The sequence below is a fragment of the Alosa sapidissima genome, chromosome 9 (genome assembly GCF_018492685.1).
Source record: "Alosa sapidissima isolate fAloSap1 chromosome 9, fAloSap1.pri, whole genome shotgun sequence".
Lineage (NCBI taxonomy): Eukaryota > Metazoa > Chordata > Actinopteri > Clupeiformes > Clupeidae > Alosa > Alosa sapidissima.
This window is the reverse complement of record NC_055965.1, coordinates 22,048,191-22,076,092: the sequence shown is the minus strand read 5'-3', so window position 1 is coordinate 22,076,092 and position 27,902 is coordinate 22,048,191. Positions and strand designations below refer to the sequence as shown.

Genomic DNA, 27,902 nt, shown 5'->3' with positions numbered 1-27,902 from the left:
CATATATTGCCATATATCACATTTTTGTACGGGGGAACAACAGTGGCGCTCGTGAGGGGTTAGGTGCCTTGCTCAAGGGCACTTCAGCCGTGCCTACTGGTCGGGGTTCGAACCTGCAACCCTCCGGTTACAAGTCCAAAGCGCTAACCAGTAGGCCACGGCTTCCCCAAGTAGGCCACAGCTGCCTGCACGGCTATTCATATTCGTCTACTCAATCAATCAATCAAGTCTAGTCAAAATTCATACCAGGGTAAATATAACCGGAAAGTGCCATTCATCCCTCACAATTGTCAGACCTTTTGGTCTTAATGTTCTATTATTTTTTTAAGTATTATAGCAGATACTGGAGCTGCTGCCTCCCACACCTTTTTACAGATGTCCACCCTGATAATGTAACAAGTAATGCAAAAGTCAAGAAAAAAAGAGATTGTGGAAAACGAAAGCTTACATAAGCCTTCCTGGAATAAATTATATATTTGATGAAATACAACCAAATTAAAGAATTACAAATTACACATATCTCTACTTATGGACGTTAGGATGTTTGGATCTTTTTATATGTGTGGATTACCTGAGTTAATACTAATGTCTGGAGCGAATAGCCTCATTGGAAGTATACTTATAAGTAAAAAAAAATATGCCTCTCCAACATAAAAATTTCTAGTGACCCGTTGCACCTAAAATTTTTAGTTAGCCCAACTTAAGTTGCGGAAACCAACTTTTTTTTGTTGTGCTGACTATCCCTGCATGTAGACTGAACTTAAAATAGAATGTTGTGTCAATTAAATATTCTCTGTTGACTGAACATAGCTTGTTGGGCCAACAAGCAGACTCAACTTGAAATAAAATGTTGTATTAATGAAATATTTCATGTTGGCCAAAATGTCTATTTTTCATTATTTCAAATAAATTACACACTATGTTCTGATAAAGTACATTTTATTTATTTATTTAAATCCATATGAACTCGTCTGTAAGGCTCAAGTGCAATATTACACAAGTATTCAACCAGTGTCCTAGAAACAAGATCTGAGAGTTCAAGAAAGCATGGCATGTCACTCAATAGATGTACTGGAAAAACAAATATCTGCTTTACCAAATGAAACAAAAGTAAAACATGACAGCTTTGCCTGTGAACATCTGATGTAAAATTGGTTCAAAATGATTTGTGACATGTTCCAGAACAGTTACAAAAATCAAACAAAAAAAGTCACTGCCATTTAACAGAAACATTTGCATGAAACCTTTGATACCTCAAAATACCTCAATGACTGGCAATTAACATGTACTGTAATGACCATTACACCTGTAATAACTCTTTCTTCAAGGACTGTATCCTTGCTGTGCACTTTTCCCCAGGTTTAAGAGAATCGTCTGGACTGCCTCGAATGTGTACCTTAAGTCCTTAGGGTACTCCATATTTAGAGCATAAAGCAGACCAAAGAGCATCATGAGGGCATTTGGGAAGTCTCCCAGATTGTCCATGACAACTTCCTCCTCCAGTACTACAGCCACATTGACCACTGTGGGATATGGTCCTGAGTTGGTAGAACTGTCAGTTACTTCCAGGATCCCCATGTTCATGGCTTTTGTGTGTGGCCCCAGTGCTTCAGTCAATATCCTGTGAAAGACAATAAATGACACTTAGTGTCAGACTGAAAACATGTCTTAAGCAATCATTACTGCATCTCAAACAGTAATACCATAAAGTTTTCAAATGAATTACCTTAATAGTCTTTGAAATTGCAGATGGCTCTCTTAAGTACAGGGGAAGACCATGAAGAACAGCAGACCATCTATAAGTAATTAGATCTGTGGTCTGCAAAAAAAAGACAGGTCATCAGAAAGACATTATTAAGTCACCTAATGAGGTTACACACATCTACTCTACCATGCAACAGTTTAGGATCACTTACTCCTTTCACCATTGGGCTTCATTACAACCAACTTCATGAAATAGCTACCTGAAATGCATTAAGATTACAATCTGTGACGGATAATCAGAAACAAGTGATAAGTACGCATATCCCTTAAGACTGTTAGAATAACATTCCCAGAGTTAAGTTAGATACTGAGAGTGGTTTTCTAACAGTCCTAAAATAGTTCTCAAACAATGCTGTGCACTTGATGGCTGTTTTTTGTTCAGTCATATTATCCAAAAGCATGTCAGGTGACTTTCATGAGGCTGGTCAAGATGAACCAATGGTGAAATTAGTCAGTTTTGCACAGTAGTGTATGGAGGTGCTGGTCAAATGGAGCTATATGATAGGAGAAAAACAGCTTAATACTACACCAGAATCTTTCTGTGTAATGCATACATGATGTTGATCAGGGAAGTTGACTGCTTTGACCTGTTTTGTCACCCTATACCATCTCGTTCAAACAATAAAATGGCTATAACTTATAAGTATGTGAGGGATTTTTACATGTATTGTAGATCATCAACATCAGGTATACATGGAACCTTTTTTGACACATTCTGATTATATAATGAAATTTTATTGCTCACATAATGAGCAATGGATAAATGTCACAAGACAAAGGTATCAACTCAATTGACAGAGACATTGCAATTAAAATGTGTTGAGTTGAGTGAGATGAGTTTTACAGTAAAGTTTTTGTGGAGCAGTAAGCTGCTCTGAAAGTTGTGTTGTTGCTGCTAAAATCACAGTTGGAGAATGGATGCTCATGGTTTTGCAAATGCCTTTCTAAATGATTCAGAAATTGAGTAAGTGAGCAAATATCTGAGAATTCACATAATTCACACTGAGAACTGGCATGGTCGGTGCATGCGCCTGTCTATTTTAGGATGTGCTCTCCATAAATGGGTTTTTTGTATTTTTACAAAAACTCCATAAATGGGTTTTTGTAAAAATACAAACACAGTCTGGATGAATGCAGGGGGAAAAAACATTACCTACTTGGCAATGATGAAGCCTGTAGTGCTTACAGTAAGCAGGATGTCTTGCTGCAGATGTGTACATTTACAATAGCGGCACTGCATTTGCCTGAAACAAAATACCTGAAATACAAACAAGACAAATGCATCAATAACTCATAATTCTATAAACAGGACAACCATACTAAACTATGCTTAAGTATTTTAGGGTAACAATGGGGCATTAGCCATCATGCCTCTTCTAGGTTACGTATAGCTGGGTACCAGGCTAAAAGGGCGTTTGGTGAGACAAATTGATTAGGAGCTACGTCCAAATATGTTAAACAGCTTACAACTCTGGTAGCAGCTATTCGTTTTCGTGTTAGCACAACTGGTTATTTTTTTAATCAGACTGAAATGTTATTTCACTCTTGCATAAAGATGCTTTGTGCAGAGTACTAGCTGCTAACACGAGGGCACAAGTGCTTTGAATGCCAGCTAACCGTTAGAACTAGCCGACACTCTGTGATCGCAAAAGCGCTAGTTGCCAAGACTAGCTGGCTGCAGCAAAGTCAATAATCATGCATATCATAAGCCAGAATGCAAATGGAGTTTGAAAAACTACTAAACGGTAACATGCCATGCAATATAGCGATACTTAACTGTTAGGGTCAACGTTAAAACCACATGCCAGTTGGAAAGGAATGCTAACTTTTATGAGTTAAAAATGTGATTTGCCAGCACTGCTATCGCTGTAGTAACTGACAATATAGCTATTTCAAACTTTGTTGATAGACAATAGATATTATTAACCTAAATTGTCTGATTACCTCACAGCACAAAGATGGAGAGCTAACTTTGAAGCACTCACCACAAACAACGTCGTGACGGTCGTGACTCTTGGTGGGAAATTCCAGAGTAGTAGAACTCATTTGCGCATGCTTGGATGATTGTCGCTGGTCCCTCTTGCTCGGCCAACATAATATTTTTTGTGCAACGTTAAAAGTTCCGTGAACACAATTATACATTTTCTCTTGATGAACATTTTGTAGTAAAGTAATGAAAATCATGCAATCATTGACCAAACATATTTTTCTTTGTTTACACAACCATTATGTTGAGCCAACATGTATTTCCTCATTTGTACAACTTTTTGCATCGATCATTTTATACTGAAAGAAATGTTGATGAGTTTACAGTTTTTCTCGATTGCTTTTACCTGCTTAAGTAAACTAGAACCCACTTGGTCTTCATGACTACTTTCTTTGCACAGCAGAAGTCATCTCTTGCGAATGTGTTCACACATTTTCATTGGGTTCACACATTTCTCACACCCTTTTGCAAAACAGTTAACACAGGTGTCATTCAAAAGCCCCAAACTCTATTGGTTTTCCCATGCTAAACAAAAGGAAAACATCTTTTCACAGGTGGTATAGATTCCTTGCATAAGTCTGAATCTCTGATACACCTGTGTGAAACTCCTTTGCACAATTCTTCAATCAGCAATCATTCATTATCCATAAGAGATGTCTGTTCTGTGTTGCTATTTGCAAGTATGGATCTAATGCACATTTAGACAAAGTACTGTATTGCCTATTTGGTAGAGAAAACAGTACAAAAGGTGTTTAATGTAGGTCTATTTCGATGAAAAATGACAAGTTGTAGTTCAATGAAATTTACTGTATCTTGCTAGGTATTTACTGTATGTCTTACATGTCAATGGCAGTTACATCTTGGGACGAATGAATAAATTATTTTTTTATTCAGTACATTTTGTCTTTTCACTGTAATTGGCAACAAGTTGTAGTGTTTGAAGGCAAGATTTGCTTTTGCTGCATGTTTTAAGTGTTTTGAGAGAGTAACAGCCTTTTGCAAGCAAAATGTGTCATTTTGTCCAGAGTGCTTTTGTTCAGACACGGGTGTTGGTATCAAAACGATCGAGAAAAACTGTAATACTTATTTCCCCTGTTGTATGTATTGCAGCAAATCACATTCATTTAGATAACAATGGGACAGGAAAATACAAAATATAAAACGTTAAACAAATGTATCTTTTTTCCTGCTATTCTAATGTAAACTAACCTGACATGACAAATAATCTTTCTAAATCTTCCAATCCACAAGGAAACGATTGCTTTGCTTGAGAATCTCATAAAACCTCTCCCTTCCCCAACTGAGCAGGACGATCAGAGCACAGTTCCGACTGACACAAAGCCGTTCTACCTCCACTAACTCCCTCTCCTCTACAGTCAGTATGCTGCACACCTCCAGTTTTCTAAATATATAGAAGTGAGGGTCATTCAGTGGAATTTATTTCAGAGATTGTGGCAAACAAAACCAGACGTGCCATCTATATTGGCAACATTTATTTATTTGATGACCTGCCCCAATACAGCCCAGTCAAATAGCCTAACTAAAAATGCTGCAAGGTATTCATACAAATCTGTTGCGGCTAATCAAATTCATTTGGATAAAAAAAGATGCATGAAAATAAATTTGTCAAAAAATTACAAATAACAAATGTATCAATTGTCCTGCTATTCTAAGCTAAGCGTTTTCAAGATCTGTCACAAGGTAGGGTTCGGTTTTCTTCAGAATCTCATAAAACTTATTTTGAGCCACTTCTCCCTTCCGATCGAGATGGACGATCAGAGCATGGTTCCGCTGGTCAGATGTGGGTTTCACAGCCACCATCTCCCTCTCCTGAGCATTGAGAATGCCACACCGCTCTAGTTCTCTGAGTAGGCCAGAGACGTCCATTCGTTCCTCCAGGTCTGCCTTGTACTTGTTGAAGAAGTTCATATCTACAAATATAGTAAAGAAATTGATGAAATTAAGATTTTTAAATGAATTAAATTAAATTTATTATTAGGTCTAGTTATGCAGATATTGTTATGCTTACAGTAATATGGTACTGTCAAGGACTGTTTATATGCATAGGGACCTGTAATATGTATAGAATTATGTTCTATACTATAAATAATGTGATCTGTGTGTGAGTGAGTGAGTGGGAGAATGTGTGAGTGAGTGAATGATTGAATGAATGTGAGTTAATGAATATGTTGGTGAATTAGTGACTCAGTGTGTGTGTGTGTGTGTGTGTGTGTATGTGTGTGAGTGAATGAATAAGTTGGTGAATTAGTGACTCAGTGTGTGTGTGTGTGTGTGAGAGAGAGAGAGTGAGTGAGTGAATGTGTGAGTGAATGAATAAATTGGTGAATTAGTTACATCAGTGTGTGTGTGTGTGTGTGTGTATGAATAAGTTGATGAATTAGTGGCTCAGCATGTGTGTGTGTGTGTGAGTGAATGAGTGAGTGGGTGAACGAGTGAGTGAGTGCTTACTGTTCTGCTTCTGATCCGGACTGGGCCCTGGAACCCTAAAACAGAGAGAGAACACAGCATGTTAAAAAAAAACGACACAGGTGCTGCCAAAGGCCACCATGATTAGGTGTCCGGCATCTATGCCTTTTAATTCATAGCATGAATACTTTTTAGTGCTTTGCAGGGTTTTCGTCTCAGTAACACCAAAATGGATCCTGTGATTAGTTATTACCCAACCATGTGAAAATATCTAAATTTAAACAAAGTCCTAAAAACGTGACATGGCTATTTGCACAGTAACACAGATTTTATAAATGGTTTGGTGAAGTTCACAAGCCTACCTTGTGGTATGTCGATTCTGCATCATTTGCTTAAGTTTTTGTGCAACTTGTGTGCAATCCATTTTTTCCAAAATTGTTAGAGTTACATCAAGGGAAAGTTCTTCCGTATAGGCCAGCTCCATACTCTGCACCAGATGAGTTACAGTAGTACCCTGATTCCCAAGAGGAATCGGTTTGTTCTGCTTGGTTAAGTAGTATTTGAATTGGGCCAGTACCTCGGGTGCTAGCTCTTGCAGGATCTTGAGAAGGGTATCTGCCATGCTATAAAAGAAAGGTTGAGCACTTCAGTATGATGGATTAGGATTGTTTGGGTCAGTCTAGACTACTTGGTTCCCCATTTAGAGTTTAGACGGACAGCTAGAGGAACGTGTGGAGATTTCTTAGCTGCATTCCATGAAAGGTGTAATGGATTATTAATCAAGCAGATCTCCTTAAAGCATGCAATCAGTAATGGATTATAATCAATGACTAGTCCTTAATGGGTTATACTCACTACTCTTTTAAAGCATGCAGTAAGTAATTTTTACTTGGTGACGACTATAATATAGGCCTATCCAAATTGTGTCCTATCAGCAAGGCCGTAATCATAATATATAATTTGATTATAAATTCAACTGTGCCTGTGTCCCCATAGGCATACATTGTTATACTCATGTTATGCTACAATAGCTCACTGCTGTCTGAAACAAACACTTGATGATGTAATCACAAACTAAACTTAACAACTGTTAACTAGAATAAATTTGATATGCCTAAGTAAGTCAACAGCCCACCGCATACATTTAGGATATGTTTATGTTCCAATTGTTGTTGTTGATGGGACATTTAATGTTGTAATACCATAAAAATACTAACCTGTTAAATAGGCTAACAGTAAAGAACTGGCAGTAATAATCCCTAGAAACAACTCAACATCACTCAACATTCTCAACATCACTCATCATCATCTGAGGTGCCTCTTTGGTTAGTGGTTTGGTTTGGTTAATTATGGTTATGGTATTTGGCAGACGCTTTTGTCCAAAGCGACATACAAATAAAAACAATACAATAGTTAAATGTAACAGTGAACTATTAAAAATGTTGGCAAGACTATATTAAGGAGAATAGGAATAATAAACAATGATATCACTACAATCAATACCCTTACAGAATTATAAGCATAACAGTTGCCGCAAATTTGCATGCAGTTGTGGTTAACTTTTGGCAGCAATGTCATATGCAAATTAGGTTGTCACCAGAAGTTCACGGACATTTGCAATTATTGGCTAAGTGTGGTGGCAAATCACTGGCGAACACAAAGTTCTCCTTATAGGTTAATTAAACTGAGCACTTATTTTAGCAACGTTTTCAATGAAAAATGTTGCAAAGCATCTGCTGACAGTGAAGTAGCTGATGGCGGTGGTGGAGGATTGAGAAGAGACTTGAAAGTAGAAAAAAGTTCGCTGTCGGTGGCACTCTCAATCTCAAGCTCTGATAGAATGCCTTTTTTGCAAGTGTAATTGTGGATGAAAAAGATGATAGCAAAGACTGTTAGTTACTAAAACTATTTCCATCTCTGGATTTACATCTCCATCTCCATTTCCTCTCAGCAGCTCTAAGTTCCTTTCGTACTGAGTGTATGCTGTTTGTCAGCCATGGGTGACGAGGTTTAGAATGAGTCTAATGGAAAGAGGACATGCTGCATTCAGACAAGATGCCAGGGATTTGGAAGTTAGTGACATAAGGTGTGGTCTGGCGCATGATCCAAAAATCGCGATCTTACACCCTCTAAAAATCATTACGCCACTGACCAAGAAAAACCTGGTCTATAGCGAAAGGCGCATATAAAGCACAGCTGAAGATGCACTGTCATGAGATGTAAACGGCAACTCCTCTGCGGGATAAATATCCTTCAGATTTGTATTCAGTCATTCGAACATTAGTGGGGTAAGTGTTGCTTTTTTCAGGCTATGTTTTCGATGCCCCTTGTCAGTCAATAGTGAAAGTCATTAACTTGTGTACAGTAGAACTTAGTTAGTTTCACCTTGCCTATGAGTTCAAATAATAGATGAGTGCAGATGCATGAAGGTATACTCTGCTAGTCACAAACAGGTTTGAATAAAGCAAGGTAGTGGAATCCCTGTTCCATACGGTCAATGCGTGTGCAAGCAGATTCCTTCAGTTGCGCTGCTTGCTGTTAAAGGCAATGACAGATGTCATTCTCATTGGTTTAAAGGATTTTACACCCAAAACACACCCATGACTGATTAAGAAATATAAGAACAATCCTTTTGCGCCAAGCGCCCGACGTTTGACCACATATCGCGCCATTAAATTAGTGAATATGGATTGGTAATGCCTTTAATGTCTATAAACTTTGTGCCTCTGACCATCTGTTTCTGATCGCCAAGATAGAGCCCTTAGCGTGTGGTAAAACAGGTTTTGTTCTTTACAAGGACTCTGGCTTCAATGGAATGTAATTTTTTTTGTTATAACTTATTTATCTTACTAAAAGTTGGTCTAAACAGCTTTGTGAATACGTTTTAAGAGAATACTTTTTTTTTTTTTTTAAACTTGCAGTGTGATTTAGGAGTACTCTTAGCGGTAAGATCAAATGTTGGCCCTGTGCTCTGAATGCATTCTTCTGCCTTTGAAGTGCACAGAGATACAAGCTGTCATGAGTATGAATCTGTCTGTCATACTCTAAACTTCTATTGCTTATTCTACTGAGGGGATGACAGACTGGCTAAACTGGATATGACCACACCTTGGAAAAATAGTTCAGTCACAACTCAGTCACAATTAACAACACACTAACAACACACACACACACACACACACACACACACACACACACACACACACACTAACAAAACCCACACACACATCATTACACCCAATCAGTGGCAACAGAGCCTTTCTCTTAATTTACAAGCTGTCATTTTTCATTACTAAAATTGTGGTAAAACCGATGCTATTTACATGAACTCTGGGTAAAAGTTAATCTTGCAGACTTGTGAATAGCTTTTAAAGGGAAAATTGGCAGGATTTCCCCCTCTGCTGGAGAAATTGTGCATTATGCTCAGGCTTGGAATTTCACCATTCTGGGGGCAAGGCCACTTGGCCTTCAGTTGGGCATATTTGGTGGGGGGCACAAAGGCCACATGTCAGGGCACCAAGGCCAAAGTTAACTATTAGTAGTAGGCTATAAAAATTATCAAAGTTGTATTTAGCCTATTCACTGCAGTAGACCTGCATCACTGTATGAAACATTACAAAAACATGAAATGAAAACATGACATATTACATAGAACTGTAAATCATCTGACTATCTAATATTTACAGATATCTAGGCTATATATAACATTTATTTTATATTTGGCCTGTTATGAAATCATGTATTGAACAATTTAAGCACAGCTCAGCTTTAAGAAACTCAAATAGCCTAGATGCATGCTTAGCATTTTGTGATCATTAAGGCTACTTTTACAAACTCTTAGTCAGCTGTCCTCTGATTTATCAATATATAGGCGATATTTGTAACATTTATTTTGTATTTGGCCCGTTATGAAATCATGTGGAACAATTTAAACACATTGTAAAACTTAAAGCCCAAATTTGGAGACATCCATGTATGTCGAACTTTACTGCAAATTCAAAACTGGATTACTCTGGAACGGCTAACTGTACAGGGGACTGCTTTACACCTTTGTGTTCGGTAAGGTCTCCTGTTTATTCTGATATATGGGTTGTCATGTGTTAAAAGAAGGGTTCGTAAAGTATTACATCGAGATGAATGGGTATGGAGATCATGGGACGCAAAACCTTCAGTAGAATGTATGATTAAATTGAATTATATTATTGACTTTTCTCGCGAACCGTTCAACACAGCAATTATCGGCTAACATCGTTTAAAAGCTGAGAAAAAGCTCTTTCATGTGATACGTGTGATGTCTGTGTGATGAATAGGCTACTTCGCCAGTAGTTCAACTGAGAATGGGTGAATTTGGACGCACTTTCTTTCTTGCGCTGCCACTTTCTCCACTGCGTAAATGACTAAATTAATTTGCGCTGTGAATGCTAAGATTATTTTGACAGGCCACAGGCTAAATAAAAATCGCTATTAGTAGGACGCAAAGCAGAATATTGAAAGAAGGGGGCACCAAGGCCACCGTGGCCTGTAAACCTCTGATTTTCAAAGGGGCCTCACGGCCAACGCAAGGCCGCCGTGAAATTCCTACCCTGATTATGCTATTTCAAACTGTGGGAAAAGGAAACGATAAAGCACATGGATTTGTTTACAAGCTAGCGAACGGTTAGCATAGGTTTGGCAGAACTATGTGGATGTTACAAGGTAAGAAACACGATTTAAGACTAGTTTCTTGTTTCTCACGTCTCTTTCCGGGACGGTAGTCTCAATGTTGCAAGGTTGGTTTTCCGTCTGGGGACGCTAGGCGCAGCGGGGAAAGTCACCATTTTCACCGGAACAGGTCATTTAACCATCCAAATGATTTCTAAACGGGTTTATTACGTTGAAATAGTTGCCAAGTTCCCCTTTAAGAAAATAACTTAACTATATGTACCACAAAGCGTATCATGTGTGTAACTATTACAATGCCTCGTTTTTGCTTTTTAATTTTTAATCAAGTGGCGCTATAGCCTACTTATGTATTATTATTATACTATATGTCATCCTTGTGGGGCTTCGCTGTGCGGTGGTCATAATAATAATAGTGTACTATTAGTCTCATATAGCAGAACTATTTTGCATTGATTTTGAGTCACTGGGTCACATGACTTGGGAGGTATTGAAAAAACTAGAATGTTCTAGGTGTAGGAAATGTATGGAATTTAAAAAATATATATTTTCATATCAAATAGAGTGTGCATAGAAGGCCCATAAAAGGAGGTGTGTCTGATTAGTCCCATAGGACAACTATTCTGCATTGGTTTGGAGTCACTAGGTCACTGGCTTATAGGTATTGAAAAACGTAGAATGTTATAGGAAATATGTGGATTTTCTTTAAAATAGTAATATAAAATAGAGTGTGCACAAAATTCTTATACAAAGAGATCTGTCTGATTAGTCCCTATATAGGATAACTATAATTCTGCATTTGTTTGGAGTCACTGGGTCACATGATATCAAAGTTATTGACAAAAAGGACTCACTACAGAACAAGACTATGAAGGTGATTCAGAAGGTAGGCTGCTGCGGTGAAGCCCGCCGCAATGAATATGTTTAATATCCAACATCAAACTAACTTCAGCTCGGTGTCTGGGCCTGGTTGTCACCAGTTGTCCCAACTCTCCGCTCTGCGGAAATGCGGTCAACACTGCTGAGTTCCAGAAATCGAAACTTAATCAGGCATTGAAATCGTGTATAGAGTCGTTTGGTGGGCTTAACATAATGATTGATGGCAGAGTTGCAACGATTTGGCTTGAATTCCCTGCTACTTGAAAACAAATATCCTATTGCGTCCTATTGCGTGCAGAGGGAATTTGAAAGACAACTGATTATCCTGCCCCTCGGACTGAGCACTGCGAACGGTGAGTGCCCAGACCCTACATTTTAATGTGGGTCTGGCTCGCCAGGCTAGAGAGTCAGGTTAATAGGCTAGCCTGGGCTGTAGATAGCCTACTGTATGTTTCTACGCCTATGTTTCTAAGCCTATGTTTCCACGACCTTTCGTTTAGCACTTCACGATTAAAACAATTTTGAAAACCGAATAAGCCTAGGCTACGTTAAGTTGGAACATTAACCTGGCTACAATCCCCCCCCCCCCCATTGTACACAACCCGTAGGCTAATTTTGCATTTTTGCCATCACCACCTCCTTTACACATTGCTTCTTCACTTTCACATTATAGCCTAGCAGGCTAGCACAGCCTACATAGAACAATACTGATTGACATTGATATGATTTAGCTTAACTTTAGTCTGCTTTGTGTCTGTTCTGTACCAGGTTTATGTAGCCTACACTACACTAGGTCTTGTAACAGCACAGTAGGCGTAGTAGACCTAATCCACAGGCTACCTTAAATCTGGTGTTTGGCCTAACGATTGCAAACCAATCTTATCTCTATGCAGAATTAAACAAAAGAAAATGAACCATATTCTATTGTCTCTGAGTCTGACCTGCCGACGACAAAGCCTTCGAAGCCTATAGGCTACTTTTAATTAAGTCAACCAGCCTGTAACACACGACCTATAGATACGCAGCCTAGATCACATAGTAGCCTAGGCCTAGTTTTAGCGCAGTGAAACTCAATTATCACTCACTTTGTAAACTCCGCAGTGTAGGGTTCCTTTTGAAGACTTCTGTGGTTTCAGTTCAGTTCAGTAGGATAAGCAACTGAAGACTGAAGTCCAGGAACAAAAATAATTCTGAATAACGTGACGTGATTGCACTGGTTATGTAAATGAGTAATCTTGACTCTATTGACTTCCTAGTTCCAGGTGTCTTTGGCAATTTGTTAAGCAGCCAGCAGAGAGAGCATATTCATAAATAAACATAAATACAACATGAGAGCTCACCAAAACAGTGGTGGACATAAAAGACAACAGAAAAACATAAATATACATATATAATATATATATATATATACACACACACACATACACATATACAGTAGGCTACCCTCCAGAATTATTGCCACCTCTGCTAAAGTTGAATAAAATCCTGCATAAAAAATAATCTATTGGTGATTTATTGTAATCTCACAATGAACAAAATGAGGGAAAATCCAACCTTGGAGGTAAGCACATTAATTTTGAGAAAAAGACAAATCTCATAAAGAAATAAATATGTTTAACAAAAACACGTCGCTCACAATTATTGGTGGCCCTGCTTTGATCTGGACATTTGTTTTGGTTAATTGACCTGATGAATACATAGGCTACTGTGCGCGTGGGCAAGATAACCATGGGCCTTTGTCCAAGCATGTTTGGCACATTCTCAGTTCATTAGAACCTTTTAATCATTGTTTTAACTGTAAATATAGGCATTTTCAACAAAGTACCTAGTTTTTATAGACATTTCCTGACTTACAAATGTTAACACACGTTCTTTTTATTTGAATGTATTTGAATTTAGTGTATTCTCTTGTCTTTCTGATGTTGAAAAATGACTAGAGGATTTAGCCTCTGTGTGACTTTATTTTCATACCATAGTGAAAAAGAAAGTCATGAACTACTTATGAAAGTTCAGACACTCTGATTAACTTAAATACATTGAAATTAGACAGGAAAATGCTTCTGTTAGGTTTTGTATAAGTTTTTTCAGGGGTGCCAATAATTGTGAGCAACGTGTTTTCAATCACCAACAGATTATTTTTTATACCGGTAGTCGACTTTAGTAGAGGTGCCAATAAATCTGGAGGGTACTGTATAAACATTTTAGTAGCAGTAGCAGTTTGCTACTATGTTTGCTTGCCTCTTGCGTTTGTGTAATAAAGACTGGTTAGGGAAAATATTACCACACACACAGTGGTGTAGCCATTCATTTTAATCTAAACTTATTTATGTTTATTAAGGAATTAGGAAGTAGGAACATAACCTATCATTATGACAATACAATAGGTACAGATCAGTTTCAGCGGCATCTCACCATTTTCACACCATCCGTTCACCGCTAGATGGAAGCAGAGTTTTATTTTTCCACAGAGCCTGCCGTAGCGTTGCGTAGCCTAGGCCTACGGAGCAGGTAAAAACGAAAGTAGGCTACGAGAATACCCAGTCCTTCGTGGCGGGAAGCGCTACACCGCTGTAAGTAATGTAGCCTATCCTACTATTTTATGCCACATCATTGTAGAAAGACTACGGTTTTTGTTACAGTTAACGTTCATGAATTGTATAGGCTGTGACTGGCTGGCTGGGAGGCACTCGAAAATTAATGGTAACAGACCATTTTCACTGCAGCCATTTTGACATGAAATAGGGTTCGTATAGGACAGGCGTGAAATCACCCTATGAAATAGTATACGGCACGATCGAGTGAGGAGCAGAAGTGGGAAGATTCAGTTAAAGTTTTCAGTTTGACTTTGGAAAACGTTAATCAATAACATGACATAGGACTGTCGGTCTGTCAACAACTCAAAGCCACAGCGCGACTGCACACGATGTCACGTTTGTTTGTTTAGGCCTATTAGACAGGGCAAAACCCAGAACGATCTGATTAAGGTCACTAAACATTTCTCAATTGATTCTATAGTACTTTTTCGCGTAGAATCCATTTCTGCTTGGGACATTTTTATATCACGCATAGTTAATTAGATAATTTGCATATTTGAACACATTAGCGACTATAAATGCATATAAAGAAATGTATTAATAATATGGCTGTAAGTAGATAGGTTAATGGCTTTAGGCCCAAATAATATTCAAATTGTATCAAATATAACAAATGATCATACAAAAGTATGTTTTTAGATAGGACATTGCAGTTACATTATGCAAATTGGGTATTTTTTTTTACCTTTTTCATTCATGTGCGACTTCACCTTTACAAGAACATCATGGCAAAGCAATTATGGATGTCTTTACTTAATTAGTGTAAATATACACTGTGCATTATTTTGTGAGAGCTAATTTGCATATGGGTATCATTTTATCAACTAATTTGCATGCGAGGATGGGTCTGTGAAGAAATAGATTCTAGTTTTTGAGGCTGTATTGTAACGGATCCCTGCAGTTGTCCACTGATTTTAGTAATACTAAATAGTATATAGAAATAGTATACAGTAATATTAACATTAAAAATAAAACATTTTACTATTCAATGTGAATTGGTAAGCAACATTAATTTCTACGAAATGTACCTTTCAACCATATTGCCATCAGCATAATTTGCTAGCTATCAAATCAAGACTGGCATGTCCAGCTAACGTAACGTTTGCATAGTAGGGTGCAATGGTTTCAATGACAATTTAAAGGTTTTTGATCATATTTTCAGTGCACAGTGACTTTGTTCACTGCCGTTTGTTTCATTCCTATTTTGCATTTGAGCGGAATACAGCGGAATTTTCCCTCCACAGACGCACATCGGTAAATTAGTGAATGAACTTGTGCTCCCGGGGGCGGTTCAGAGAAAAGAGGAGGTGTTCCGGCGCAAACGTTCCCTGGTGCTATTTTGCAATTTCAGAAAACAATTCCGCCACAGACCAGGAAAAACCTAGTCTAAAATCAGTGGCACATTTTTCAGATGCTAAGGGCGCATGCTTGGCAATATTGTAGCGTAGGCCTACTGTGCACAATTTGGTTAAGATACGCTTGCTCATAATTTTTCTATTGCACAGTGAGATGGAGTAGGCCTACGTCTTGGGACAGAGAATTAGACGCGGGAGGGAGAGGGTCTGCCGGCCCAGACAGTAAGTAGCGCCTGACCCGTCAGGCTGTGACAGATGTCTGCCATCTCCTGGCAATAATCTCCTGCCATCTCCTGGCGAAAACACACACAAACACGCAGTGTAATTGAACGAACATTCGGCATACTGAAGATGCGCATCAGGTGTTTGGATAGGTCAGGAGTCACTTTACTAGCCTGGAAAATCCAGACCTTGGTAATCTAGAAAGATTAAGGGTCTGGCCACGAATAATGAAAATGGCCTAACTCGAGGGGCGGCACCAAGCATGCATTTGAAAATCCCACTGCACGCATGGATAATACTACGAGCAATGTTTACTGACTGATTCATTGCAGCACTGTAGTCATCTACACTGACGTGATTGGTTCCTCGCGATGCAAGGGGTAAAAGTAACATGCATCATTATCGTTGCCAGAGTTAGCCTGGCGAGCCAGACCCACATTAAAATTATCAAAGTTTGGTAGTGACCTTAATCAGATCGTTCTGGGTTTTGCCCTGTCTAGTATATGTTTATATATTAAAATCTTTCATTAGGCCTACAAGAATTAAGATTATAATAATTTAATTTGAAGTAAGACTTAACTCGTTTTACTGTGAGATCATTAATTCTGGTCACAAAGGCTGTCTCCGAAACGGGAAAAAAATCCTACATTCTGTGGCATCAAGACTGAATATCCAAATCAAATATTTCTATAAAATACTGCACCCCCCCCCCCCCCCTTTGTTTTGCCTAATTTTGAAGTCAATAGGCCTACATACATCCTTTGTGCATGCCTTCAACCAAACATGATGTGATTAAATGTACAGCGTCAGCGTTTGCGCATGAAGTTGTGTTTGTTTCCAGTATAAATGCTAATGAATTTAAACATGAACAGAAATATGCTAAGAGCAGTGTCTTTCCATAGCTATGAGTGCTTAAAAGATGACCCCTCATGACCAAGGGGATTGCTGGCATTGGAAAAAACTGTCTCTGTGCAGAAGTTCATCCTTGACTGGGCAGCCAATCAAAAATTGGCTTTTAAAGGTTGCATCAGCAATTGCGGGTGACGTCACTTCTGTTGACGTTCAAACAAAACAGAGAGCTAACTCGCTACTCCCTCCCTCCCTCTCCCTCCTGTGCAATTGAAACTCTCCTAACCCGCAACTCGTTACTCCCCAACACTGTGTGTAATGTATATATATGTGTGTGTGTGTGTGACGTGTGTGATTATTTCACTGAATAGCATGTCCAGGACCCAAAGGTGTTAGTGTGGAAACCGAGGAGCCCCATGGATAAATCTCTCAACCTCAACACAGGATCACCTGAGCCAATGGATCAGTAAGTTCTCGAACTTTAGTTAATGTTTAGCCTATAACTCACACACACTCACACATTTCACAAGGTGATGTTTGGGGTTAGGGGCCAGTGAATTCCATATATTTGATCTACAGTGTTCAATATTTATTGACTTCACAGTGTTTTGAGGAACGTCTTGACCCAGGATCAGTCCAGGTGTGGAGTGTGTGAGCAGCTACTGAGGGACCCAGTCATCACCAGATGTGGACACAGTTTCTGCAGGCAGTGCATCAGCAGCTACGGGAGCCAGTCTGGTCCATCAGGAAACTACAGCTGCCCCCAATGCAGAAAGATATTCAGAACACAACCCCAATTATACCCACATACAGCAATGTCACAACCTTCTCCATACCAAGACAGAGAAATGTCACAACATCAACAATACTCATCTACTACCATGGCACAAGTTCCTCCATACCCACACACAGAGGTGAGGCAGCACCCTCTATATCCACACACACATGTGGGGCAGCACCCTCCATACCCACACACAGAGGTGGGGCAGCACCCTCTATATCCACACACACATGTGCCACAGATTTCTCCAGAGCCCACTTTGGATGACTGTGCAGTAGGCAGCAAACAACCCCTAACAGAGCATGTCCCCATCAAAAGGGCCAAACTGACAGGTGAGTTGCAATGTTTCTTTCAACTTTTCTTAAATAACACATACCAATAGCAAGGCCCTAGGTTATAAACAATTAATTAAAAAAAAAAAAAAATTGTTTGTATCTGTTGTATGTATCTACTTGAGAGTCTCGTAAAGTGTTTCCATCTGTCCAAGAGCAGGGCTAGGGCATGGATAGAAAAGATAATTTCTCTAAACACACAAAATGGTGTTGACATATTAAAAAAGAACCAATCCAATTTATTTCTACTTAAAACAATTTAGACACACTTATTATGTTATGGCTGATGGTCATCTCTTTTTTTGTTTATTTCATGTTTGTTTTATCAACATTGTTTGTTTGTTTGTTTGTTTGTTTATTTCATGGCCAAATAGATGTCCATGTCCTGACCAGAGTACTGATGACCCATAGAGCCAGCATAAAGAGGAGGTGTGAGAGGATAAGGTCAGGGACTCACCCACTCCCTAATGAGATCAACACAGAGCTCTACATCACAGCGGGAGAGAGTGAGAGGGTAAATAATGAGCATGACATTTGGCAAGTAGAGTCAGCATTAAGGGCACGAACTACAGAGGACACAGCAATCAACTGCAGTGATATCTTCAAGCCCTTACCCGGACAAGAGAGACACATCAGAACGGTCATGACCAAGGGGATTGCTGGCATTGGAAAAACTGTCTCTGTGCAGAAGTTCATCCTTGACTGGGCAGAGGACAGAGCTAACCAGGATGTAGATTTCATGTTTGTGCTTCCGTTTTGTGAGCTGAATTTGATCAAACATGATCAGTACAGTCTTCACAGGCTCCTGCTTGACTTCCACCCTGAGCTTAGGGAGCTACAGGATAATGAATACAAAGACTGCCACATTGTGTTTATCTTTGATGGTCTTGATGAGAGTCGATTTCCATTGAATTTCCAAAAGAATCAGAAGTTGTCTGATGTGACACAAACATCATCAGTGGATGTGCTGGTAACGAGCCTCATTCAGGGAACTCTGCTTCCCTCTGCTCTCATCTGGATAACCTCCCGACCAGCAGCCGCCAGTCAGATCCCTTCTCGGTGTATCAGTCAGGTGACAGAAGTACAAGGGTTCAATGACTCAAAGATGGAAGAGTACTTTAGCCAGAAGATCAGTGACCAGAATCAAGCCAACAGAATTATCTCACACATTAAGTCAACTAGGAACCTTCACATTATGTGCCACATGCCAGTCTTCTGTTGGATCTCAGCCATTGTCCTTCAGCAGATACTGGAACAGGATTCTGAGAAAGATGCCCCCAAAACCCTGACTGAGATGTTAATACACTTCCTGCTCATCCAGACCACCAGGAAGAACCAGAAGTATCAAGAAGAAAGTGAGACAGATAGACAGAGGCTCCTGGAATCTCATAGGGGTGTCATATTGAAACTGGCAGAGCTGGCTTTCAAGCATCTGGAGAATGGGAATCTTATGTTCTATGAGGAAGACCTGAGAGAGTGTGGCATTAATGTCAGTGAAGCTGACAGAATGTGCACTGAGATCTTCAGGGAGGAATGTGAGGTTGCCCAGAAGAAGGTTTACTGCTTTGCACATCTGAGCATCCAAGAGTTTCTTGCTGCACTTCATCTGTTTGCCTCTTATGTGAGTAAGAATATTGTGGCCCTGGAACCATTTCTTGGTAGAAAGTCCAAGTCCGATATGCCTCTAGATGAGCTGTTGAAAATTTCAGTGAACAAAGCTTTGAAAAGCAAGAATGGACACCTTGATTTGTTTGTTCGTTTCCTTCATGGCATTTCTCTGGTGTCAAATCAGAGACTTTTGCTAGGCCTCCTGACACACATACACAGCAGCCCAGAGAGTGTGAAGAAAACAATCAAGAACCTGAAGGTGATGCACAAGTCAAATATCTCCCTTGAGAGGTGCGTCAATGTGCTCCACTGCCTGGTGGAAATGCATGATTCTTCTGTCCATGATGAAATCCAGGCTTTCCTGAAGGCAGAGAAAGGTGCCGTGAAACAGCTCTCACTGGCTCACTGCTCAGCCCTGGCCTACATGCTTCTGATGTCCAAGGAGGTGCTGGATGAGTTGGACTTGAGGAAATATAAAACATCAGAAGAGGGACGGAGGAAACTGGTGCCAGCTGTGAGATGTTGCAGGAAGGCTGTGTGAGTTAAGTTTATGCATTTGTAATTGATGCTGAATTTTTGTCTGGAACAAATTAATATACAAATACATTTACATCCAATCTGAGAAATGTATACCACCAAGAGTATGGATATAATGAACATGAAAAAGCATTTTATAGGCAGTGCCTTGTTTGACACTAGTCTAGTGTACCGTGGACACTTATTATGTATCCTTAAAGGCATTGGGACAGATTATGTGTTTTCTTCTCCTGTCTCTTGCAGACTTGCGGGCTTTGATCTAACAGAAAAGTCTTACGAGGTTGTGGCCTCAGCTCTGCAGTCTTCAAACTCCCCTTTAAGAGATCTGGACCTGCGTTATAATGACCTGCAGAAGTCAGGAGAAAAGCTGCTCTCTGCTCTTCAGAGTCCAAACTGCAAACTGGAGAAACTAAGGTCAGTAATATTGCAGGTTGTGTTGGCAAGAACATCGTATGTTAACTCTAGTTTGTCCAAACAATAAGACGTCCTCTTTGATTTCTCTATTTGTGATTCTCTATTGCATGGCTCTTTTTACAGTCTTGTTGGTTGTAAACTGAGAGGAAGATTTTTGGCATTGACTCTTCAGTCGGCAAACTCCTACCTAAGAGAGCTGGACATCAGTGACAGTGAGCTTCAGGACTGTGGAGGAGATCTGCTCCATCAAGCACTAAATCATGACTGTAAAGTGAGGTCTGCCATTTTCTTTGTTTTTTGTCTTTTCTTTGTGTTTGAACTAAAACAATCCACATAATTATTTTGTTTACAGACATTTCACATAAGGAATGAAAGGACATACAGTAGATGCTTATAGTGTTTTTTTCTCCCTCATTATAGACTTATCAGCTGTAGACTCAAGCAAAGCTCCTGTGAGGTTGTGGCCTCAGTTTTGGAGGCATGTATGTCTCAACTGAGTGAGTTGGACATTAGTGGCTGTGATCTGCAGACATCAGAAGAGAAGCTGCTCTCTGGTCTTAGAAACCCAAAATGCCAACTGGAGATATTGAGGTGAGTCATTTTTATAAATATTTTGAGGTACTATTTTTTTCATGAGCTGTAAGGCATAATCATCAAGATAAAACAAAACAACCTAGAGAATATATAAAATATACATTTTTTGAAATACATTATGAAAAAAGGAACTTTTTTGTGATGTACCTGTGTACAGTACATGGCAGGATTTCTATATTCTGAACCAGGGATGCTCACCTCTGGTCCTTGGTGATGTTTCCCATTTTCTCAATAAAAGCATGTTGTCATTTCTTCTTAACATAAATCACTGTCTATGGGCTGCTCTTGGTGAAAACACAACCCTGTGGAGGTATTTGTTCATAGAAGATGCCATACAACCATTCTAATGAGCTAGATGAAATAGTAAAAGCATTACTGTCTGAAGTTCATGACCACTGGATTGTGTGAGTGCAAACTAACAGCTGGCTCATGGAAAAATGGTTTGACTAAATGGATGAATATTCAGTGCCATTAATTGACATCAATTGACCATGTGTTAGTTTTCATCAAGTTGTTCCAAACTGTAAGTGGCAACGCAACATCACAGCATCAGTACTGTTTTTACTCTTGGTTGATATTGCCTCTCAGATTTAACAATTTGTGATTCCCTGTTACATGGTTTATGTTTTTTTTTATTTACAGACTTGTTGGCTGTAAACTGAGAGGGAGATTTTTAGCCTTGACTCTTCAAGAGACAAACTCCCACCTAAGAGAGCTGGACATCAGTGACAGTGAGCTTCAGGACTGTGGAGTAGAACTGCTCCATCAACCACTGAATCAAGACTGTAAAGTGAGGTCTGTATTTTTGCACAATACACAGGTTCTTTCTGGTGTGTTTAATAAACAGCCAGCGTCTTTATTTCTGGCATACTTGGGAACATAGGGGCCATAGAGGACATGCTGTTTATAGTGTTTTTCTCTCTCCTAATAGACTCATCAGCTGTAGACTCAAGCACAGCTCCTGTGTGGTTGTTACCACAGTTTTGCAGTCATGTATTTCTCAACTGATCGAATTTGATTTGAGTGGCTGTGATTTGCAAAGATCAGAAGAGAAGCTTCTCTCTCATCTTGGAAACACAAACTGCCAACTGGAGAAACTGAGGTTGGTAATGCCAAAGACGGTAATCAAATTTGAGAACCAGGGTCCAAGATCACCCAATGTAAGATTTTTCTCGCACTGACCCTAAAAAGTCACTTTAAAGGTACACTATGCAAGATTTTCACCTTAATATAACCCTTTACGAAGCCAATTTGATTGTAAATGAACTTGTAATAGGCAAATCGTTCACTTAGCTATATGGCATAGATGTAGTCGTTACCGAGAAAACCAGCCATGCAACTTCAAAAACAGCGGCCCGACAAATCTCACGAGAATCGTGAAACATTACCTTGGCAGTAGATATAGCTCTTTGGTGATAGTTTTTGCCTGCGGTTAATCCTTCACCTCCACAACAAGAGCATTTTGTTAGAGTCAAATATTAATATACACGACTCTAGAGGGAGCTCTACAATAGCCAAAAATACCGTAACCTGCATGATGTACTTGTTAATTTAATAGATTGTAATTAACCCCCTCTTGCCGTTTGTAGCCTCACACACTTACAGTATGGCCTGTTTCCATTCGTTTTTAGGAAGCGTCTTGGGTGATCCGATCACATGTAGTCAGCTGAGACGTATTGATTTTGTTATTATTATTAGTCATGCTAATGTGAATACTTGGTTTTTCTTGACCTCTCACTTTATGCAGACTTGCTGACTGTAAGCTAAAAGAGGAATCCTGGAAGGTTGTAGCCTCTGGTTTGCAGTCATTGGTCTCCCTGACAGAGCTGGACCTGAGTAATAATGACCTGAAGGATTCTGGAGTTCAGCTGCTCGCTGTGGAACTAAGAAGCCTGAACTGTAAACTACAGACTTTAAGGTTTGCATACTTGACTTTCAATATCTGCTATCACAACAAGACTCCTTGTTTGAGCTTTTGAATGTCTGTGAAGCATGTGCTGGACTACATTACTGTCCACACTTCTGTCTATACAGAACCATTACATTTTGGAGAAACTGACAGTACAATCCTGTCACCTATCATTGTCTTTTGGTATAGTAAGTAGCTGTGTAATTTAGGTTTAATACATATTCTGGTGTGTATGGTCAGCAAATTGATCCAGAATATGTAGCCAATATGTAGCGCGTGACTGAAGCGGTCCGTTCGCGACACATGAAGAAGCATTAAAAATGTAAAAATGCTGTCGCCTGAATGCTCTTGTTCTTGTTTTTCTCAACCAAAATTCCCACTGAGACTTTTGCTTGTATAACGTCTGGTCTCTGGCCTAATAGATTTTGCACGTATGTGTTTTGTTATATGAGTGCACTGCACTTTGCACTTTTTTTGCCCTTTTGCACATTGCCTATATAAAAAATGTTCAATACTTTGTTTAACTTTTTGGCCCCCCTGTGTGCGAGTCCTTCCTGACTGTTGTGAACTCCCAGGAGAGTCGAACTGGGGGTAAAAGTGGGACTGATTACCAGGGCCCCAAGGGGGAGAGGGCCCTTGAAAAGTCTGGAATAGATGCATGAGGGAGGGGGGGGGGGGGGGGGGCATGGGGGCCATAAGGACTGCCTATGCATAGGGCCCAGGATCTTGTGCTACACCCCTGTGAACACCTACCTTGACTGTCACGCCAGAAGAATCAATGGACTAAAAACAAGGCACAGCTCAATCCTGTGTACCATGTTATTTGAGTAAACTTTGTTTTCTAAAGAAATGTAATGGATTTTCCACCTGGTTGAATTTGCTCTGCCTTGTGTTTATTAATTTTTTTCTTCTCTAATTGGAAAGATTAACTCTTGTTTCAGACTATCTGGTTGTCTGATCACACACAAGGGCTGTTCTTTATTGGCCTCTGCCCTCAAATCAAACCCCTCCTACCTGAAACAGCTGGATCTGAGCTACAATCACCTAGGAGACTCAGGTGTCCAAGAGCTCACAGACAGACTGAATGATCCCAACTGTAAACTAGATGATTTCAGGTGAGTTCTAGGTCTTTATCTGTGTGTGTATTGTAGAAGTTCTACAATTAATAACACAAGACCAGCAACCACATCTACCCAGGCTACAGATGGTTAGGACAGCTTGCACAGTGACCCACATTTTACATTTTCAGTGGGGACCAAAACAATGTTAATCAGTAATTATGAATAACACTGGAATATTTACAGCTAAACAGTATAGTCTTGAGGGCAGTCTTTCTATGTCAAAGTAAATCACTACTTTAACTGTCTCAAAATATTGTTACATTTCTATGCTACTGTGGAGAGGGTCCCTGCAAAGTATTTTTAACTTTATAAGTATAAAGAAAGGGTTTAAGAAAGGTTTGAGAAGTCAGTGCATTACATAAATGCTTTCAGTTGGTGCCATCTTGCGAGGAGAAAAGTCTTCTAGATGTACAGCTATCCAACTGCCGTGTGTTAAATTATTGTGATTACGAGCCAGTGGTTTTCAAACATTATGCGTTACTCGGACATGTAACTAAATGCAACAGGCTCATATCGTTCTCGCATTCGCAAAATGAGGACCAGTGTTTTGTCAAATTGCAAATAGCTATTCGTTTTAACAATTTTTTTATGATAGTATGAAGTGCTTTTTTTATAGGCTACTATCTTAATCTTGGAATATGGGGAGGGAAGTGGCGCGTCTGCAGTCAGCCAAATATGAATGTAATTCTGCGGCATAAAGCAGATGTATTTGTTTATTGTACAGAAAAATAAAAATGACATGTCAAGCAGTAAATTGACTACATTGCAGTCAAGAAGTAGGGCAAATTAAGACACTGTTTTGATTTGCGTAGTTGCGTTACCCCCAACACTGACAATAACATAGACAGCAAATTAAGATATTTTTTCGTTTTGTGGAGCAGCACCGGTAGGCTATCAAAAGCAGATTTCGATTTTCGCTACCACCGTGTAGTCAAGCCTTAAGCCATACCCAAGTAGTCTTAATCGAGGTAATGTTTAATTACGATTTATTTTGTAATTGAATTCGTAGGCTGGGATTCCTCTCGGTAACCTATTACGTTTAAAGGTAGCCTAGCCTCCTGCTTTTTCAGAAGGGGCGGCAGTCAGGCTACTGACAGAGCGATGTACAGTGGCAGAGCGACTCACAGTGGATGAAAGTGGTACTAAAGCTTCACGCAGCTTCACGCCTCGTAATGCGCGACTGAAGTGGCCATTTGAAAGCGATGCCACTGTATGGGGGTTGGCGAACAATGAGCATCACTGTCAGGCTCTGAAATGGTGTGTGAGTCTATGATCTCCAGTATTTCACTATTAGATTCACTTTAGTTCAGACCTACACTCCATTTCAGAAGGTGGCCATGAAAAACCAATTGTTGTTTGCCAACCGCCATAAAACTAGAAGACAAGAGGAAAGCTAAATTGATGGTGTCCAGTGTGTTTGGAATTCAACTCGTTTGCTTTTTTATTCTGTTTTATTGTGAAGAAATATCCTGTCTGTAAACATCCTTTTGTGCCTCAACTGTATTTTTTCTCAATATTCTCTCATATTCAGATATGACCATGGAGGAGAGCACAGGATGAAACCAGGACTGAGAAAATGTGAGTGATCTTGTGTGATGTGTACAGTATGTGTTACACACAAGTGTGTGTTTGTGTGTGTGTGTGTGTGTGTGAGAGAGAGAGAGAGAGAGAGAGAGAGAGAGTGAGGGAGAGAAAGTGTTTGTGTGATCATGTTTCTTTTCACTTTGTTATTTTTTGATGCCATTTAACTGATAATGATACAAAAACATTGTGCCTATTTTGACTCAGGATTGAAAATGCAGGATTGGTCTCCATGCTCTGCCCCTACATGTAGGTCACTCAGGTCATTCTCGCAACAACTCCTCACAATCCCTCACTCACACCTCAAAAAAGGGTGACTGGGCCTTTTCAGTAGCTACGCCCAGTATTTGGAATGGTCTTCTGCCACATATTAAATGTTTTGTCTACGCCTCACAGGGGCTGTAGTCAAGACCACCTTTGTCAAGTCCAAGACCAGGACTAGTCGAGACCAAGTCAAGACCGAGTCCAAAAAGGTTCGAGTCCGAGTCAAGACCGAGTCCAGGACAGGAAAAAAAGTCTTACGCATGACAGTATCAAGACAATCATTTTGGGTTATTATTATTATTATTATCTAAAAGCAAAAACAGTCTGACAGCACCCAGGATTTGTAAGTGTAGCCATTCCCCTTCTCCTCCAATATTATTATAAACTAGGGCTGTCAAACGATTAAAATATATATATTTTGAAATTAATTAATCTCGATTAACCGCAATTAAAAAGTTCCTAAAGACTAAAGCTTCTTAAAGGTGCCATGTGTAAGAATTGAGGTAAAAATATCCAAAAAATGAGCTACACGCATCAAAAGAATGAGAAGAAATAAGGGCGATGATGTCATTAAAAAAATGACAAGGTATAGTGCTGCAGAGATATCAACCTGAATTAGCATGCTAAATTACTAGCCACAGCCCGACAGGTGTCATAATTCCAGTTTCGGCCATGGGAGGCGGTATGTGGGCAACATAACCGCCAGCCAAAATGCAATACACGTGTCTTGGTTATTACTCTAGGGTAGACCAACTCGCTTTCTGGAGGTTTACTGCCCCAATCTTTTATGGAATGTGGAGTGTGAATTGATTTTTTGGCGGACATTACACATGGCACCTTTAAATGGCATATTAAATACAACATAAATCACAAAAATAATGAGTAACCACAAAGGTAAAAGTAAAACACTTTTATATTATTTAAATGATAATATTGACAGAGTAATTGTGCACAGTAAGTATTAACTTCTTAAGAAATACTACTCATTTGATGCTGTTTAACTCATTTGTAATTGGTGCACTGTCACTTTAAGCCCATTGTGGCCACATTCTCTATAATGATATTTTTACCAGCTCCATTGAAATATAGCCTATTGCTAGTCCACAAACTCTAACATTGTTTGTACACATGTATTGCACAATATTAACAATGATAAACATGATATTAGGTTGGTATAAACAGCTTTCATTCCTTTGGAAATAGACGCATGTAATGACATGATGCTAGCTAGACATTTTCTGTTTGCAATTAAAAGTAAATGATGAGCCTGAGCCAGTCACCTAGCTAGCTGAGTGGAATGCGTTTCAATCGGCAAATGTGCTTCATGTAAACAAATTATTGAAGACTGCAAGACTCACCAGTTCCATTACACAAAGCATACATTCGAGTTGGATCTTAATGGAGAGGACCCGAAAAGTATCATCTTTATGTTATGCCCTAAAGACACCTGGACTCGGTCGAGACCAAAAGCCATTTTTGGCAAGACCAGTGGCAGAGACCGAGACAAGACCAAGTCCAAATACTAGCGAGTCCGAGACAAGTCCGAGACCATAGAAAAACGGTCTCAAGTCCGGACTGTCCAAGACTGGACTCGAGTACTACAGCCCTGACGCCTCACCCTTAAAGCACTTAAGTTAAGTCATATAGCAACACAAGTTGAATCTGACATGAAGCGGACTCCCAGCTCACACATCTGGTGCAGAGCAACTGCAGTGTCTGACCAGGACATAAGTACATAAGTGGGAGAGATGGGGTGTGCATTGAGGTCCTCATGGGCACTGGGCCCTTTATGTGAAATTTAGATTAATGGATAAAAACTTGATTAATAGCCTGAGCTTTTATTTGCTTCAGTCGCCAAACTTATATTTGGGACAAGCGTCTATATGGGCCATGCTTTTAAATCATTTCACACAAAATTGTTGCTTAGCAAAGTTGGGAAATGCTATAAACATTTATTAAACCAGTGTTAATATTTGCCCACTTAGGCTAACAAAATTAGGCTAACAAAGGGAGCTATAGTTTAAT

General features: G+C 39.5%; 2 protein-coding genes and 1 long non-coding RNA gene across 6 annotated transcripts in view; 1 reads left to right on the top strand and 2 right to left on the bottom strand.

Annotated features, from left to right (window-relative positions):
- Positions 1–928: 928 nt before the first annotated feature.
- LOC121718119 lies at positions 929–2,983 on the bottom strand. Its single transcript, XR_006033856.1, has 3 exons — positions 2,918–2,983; positions 1,727–1,819; positions 929–1,621 (listed from the first exon to the last, which is right to left on the bottom strand). It is a non-coding gene; the product is annotated as an uncharacterized LOC121718119 (long non-coding RNA).
- Positions 2,984–5,231: 2,248 nt separating this feature from the next.
- LOC121718101 (caspase recruitment domain-containing protein 8-like) lies at positions 5,232–12,956 on the bottom strand. 4 transcript variants are annotated; one of them, XM_042102958.1, is made up of 6 exons: positions 12,798–12,956; positions 11,804–11,858; positions 7,739–7,743; positions 6,541–6,801; positions 6,221–6,255; positions 5,232–5,682 (listed from the first exon to the last, which is right to left on the bottom strand). In XM_042102958.1, exons 4-6 carry the CDS (start codon positions 6,798–6,800, stop codon positions 5,426–5,428), a joined length of 552 nt encoding a protein of 183 aa, XP_041958892.1. In that variant the 5' UTR covers position 6,801; positions 7,739–7,743; positions 11,804–11,858; positions 12,798–12,956; the 3' UTR covers positions 5,232–5,425. The 4 variants fall into 4 exon arrangements, with proteins under 4 accessions (XP_041958892.1, XP_041958893.1, XP_041958890.1 ...); XM_042102959.1 differs by lacking the exon at positions 7,739–7,743 and having other exon boundaries at positions 11,692–11,858; XM_042102956.1 differs by lacking the exon at positions 7,739–7,743 and having other exon boundaries at positions 11,785–11,858.
- Positions 12,957–15,869: 2,913 nt separating this feature from the next.
- The window catches only part of LOC121718035 (NACHT, LRR and PYD domains-containing protein 12-like), a 1,225,568-nt gene continuing 1,213,535 nt past the window's right edge, over positions 15,870–27,902 (top strand). The window contains exons 1-13 of the mRNA XM_042102786.1: positions 15,870–15,887; positions 17,108–17,202; positions 17,341–17,650; positions 17,717–17,849; positions 18,224–19,994; positions 20,238–20,408; positions 20,532–20,684; positions 20,829–20,999; positions 21,645–21,797; positions 21,934–22,104; positions 22,750–22,920; positions 23,853–24,026; positions 25,564–25,610. Coding sequence (XP_041958720.1) covers positions 17,153–17,202; positions 17,341–17,650; positions 17,717–17,849; positions 18,224–19,994; positions 20,238–20,408; positions 20,532–20,684; positions 20,829–20,999; positions 21,645–21,797; positions 21,934–22,104; positions 22,750–22,920; positions 23,853–24,026; positions 25,564–25,610 — 3,475 coding nt within the window. The 5' untranslated portion in view covers positions 15,870–15,887; positions 17,108–17,152. The remainder of the gene's footprint in view (positions 15,888–17,107; positions 17,203–17,340; positions 17,651–17,716; positions 17,850–18,223; positions 19,995–20,237; positions 20,409–20,531; positions 20,685–20,828; positions 21,000–21,644; positions 21,798–21,933; positions 22,105–22,749; positions 22,921–23,852; positions 24,027–25,563; positions 25,611–27,902) is intronic.

Bases quoted from the DNA above. Each gene is read 5' to 3' on its own strand.
- LOC121718101 (XM_042102959.1), bottom strand. From the start codon at position 6,800: ATGGCAGATACCCTTCTCAAGATCCTGCAAGAGCTAGCACCCGAGGTA. The intron at 6,256-6,540 runs GTAGGCTTGTGA...TCTCTGTTTTAG, and splicing joins CAGAATCGACATACCACAAG to GGTTCCAGGGCCCAGTCCGG. The intron at 5,683-6,220 runs GTAAGCACTCAC...CTATATTTGTAG, and splicing joins TCCGGATCAGAAGCAGAACA to ATATGAACTTCTTCAACAAG.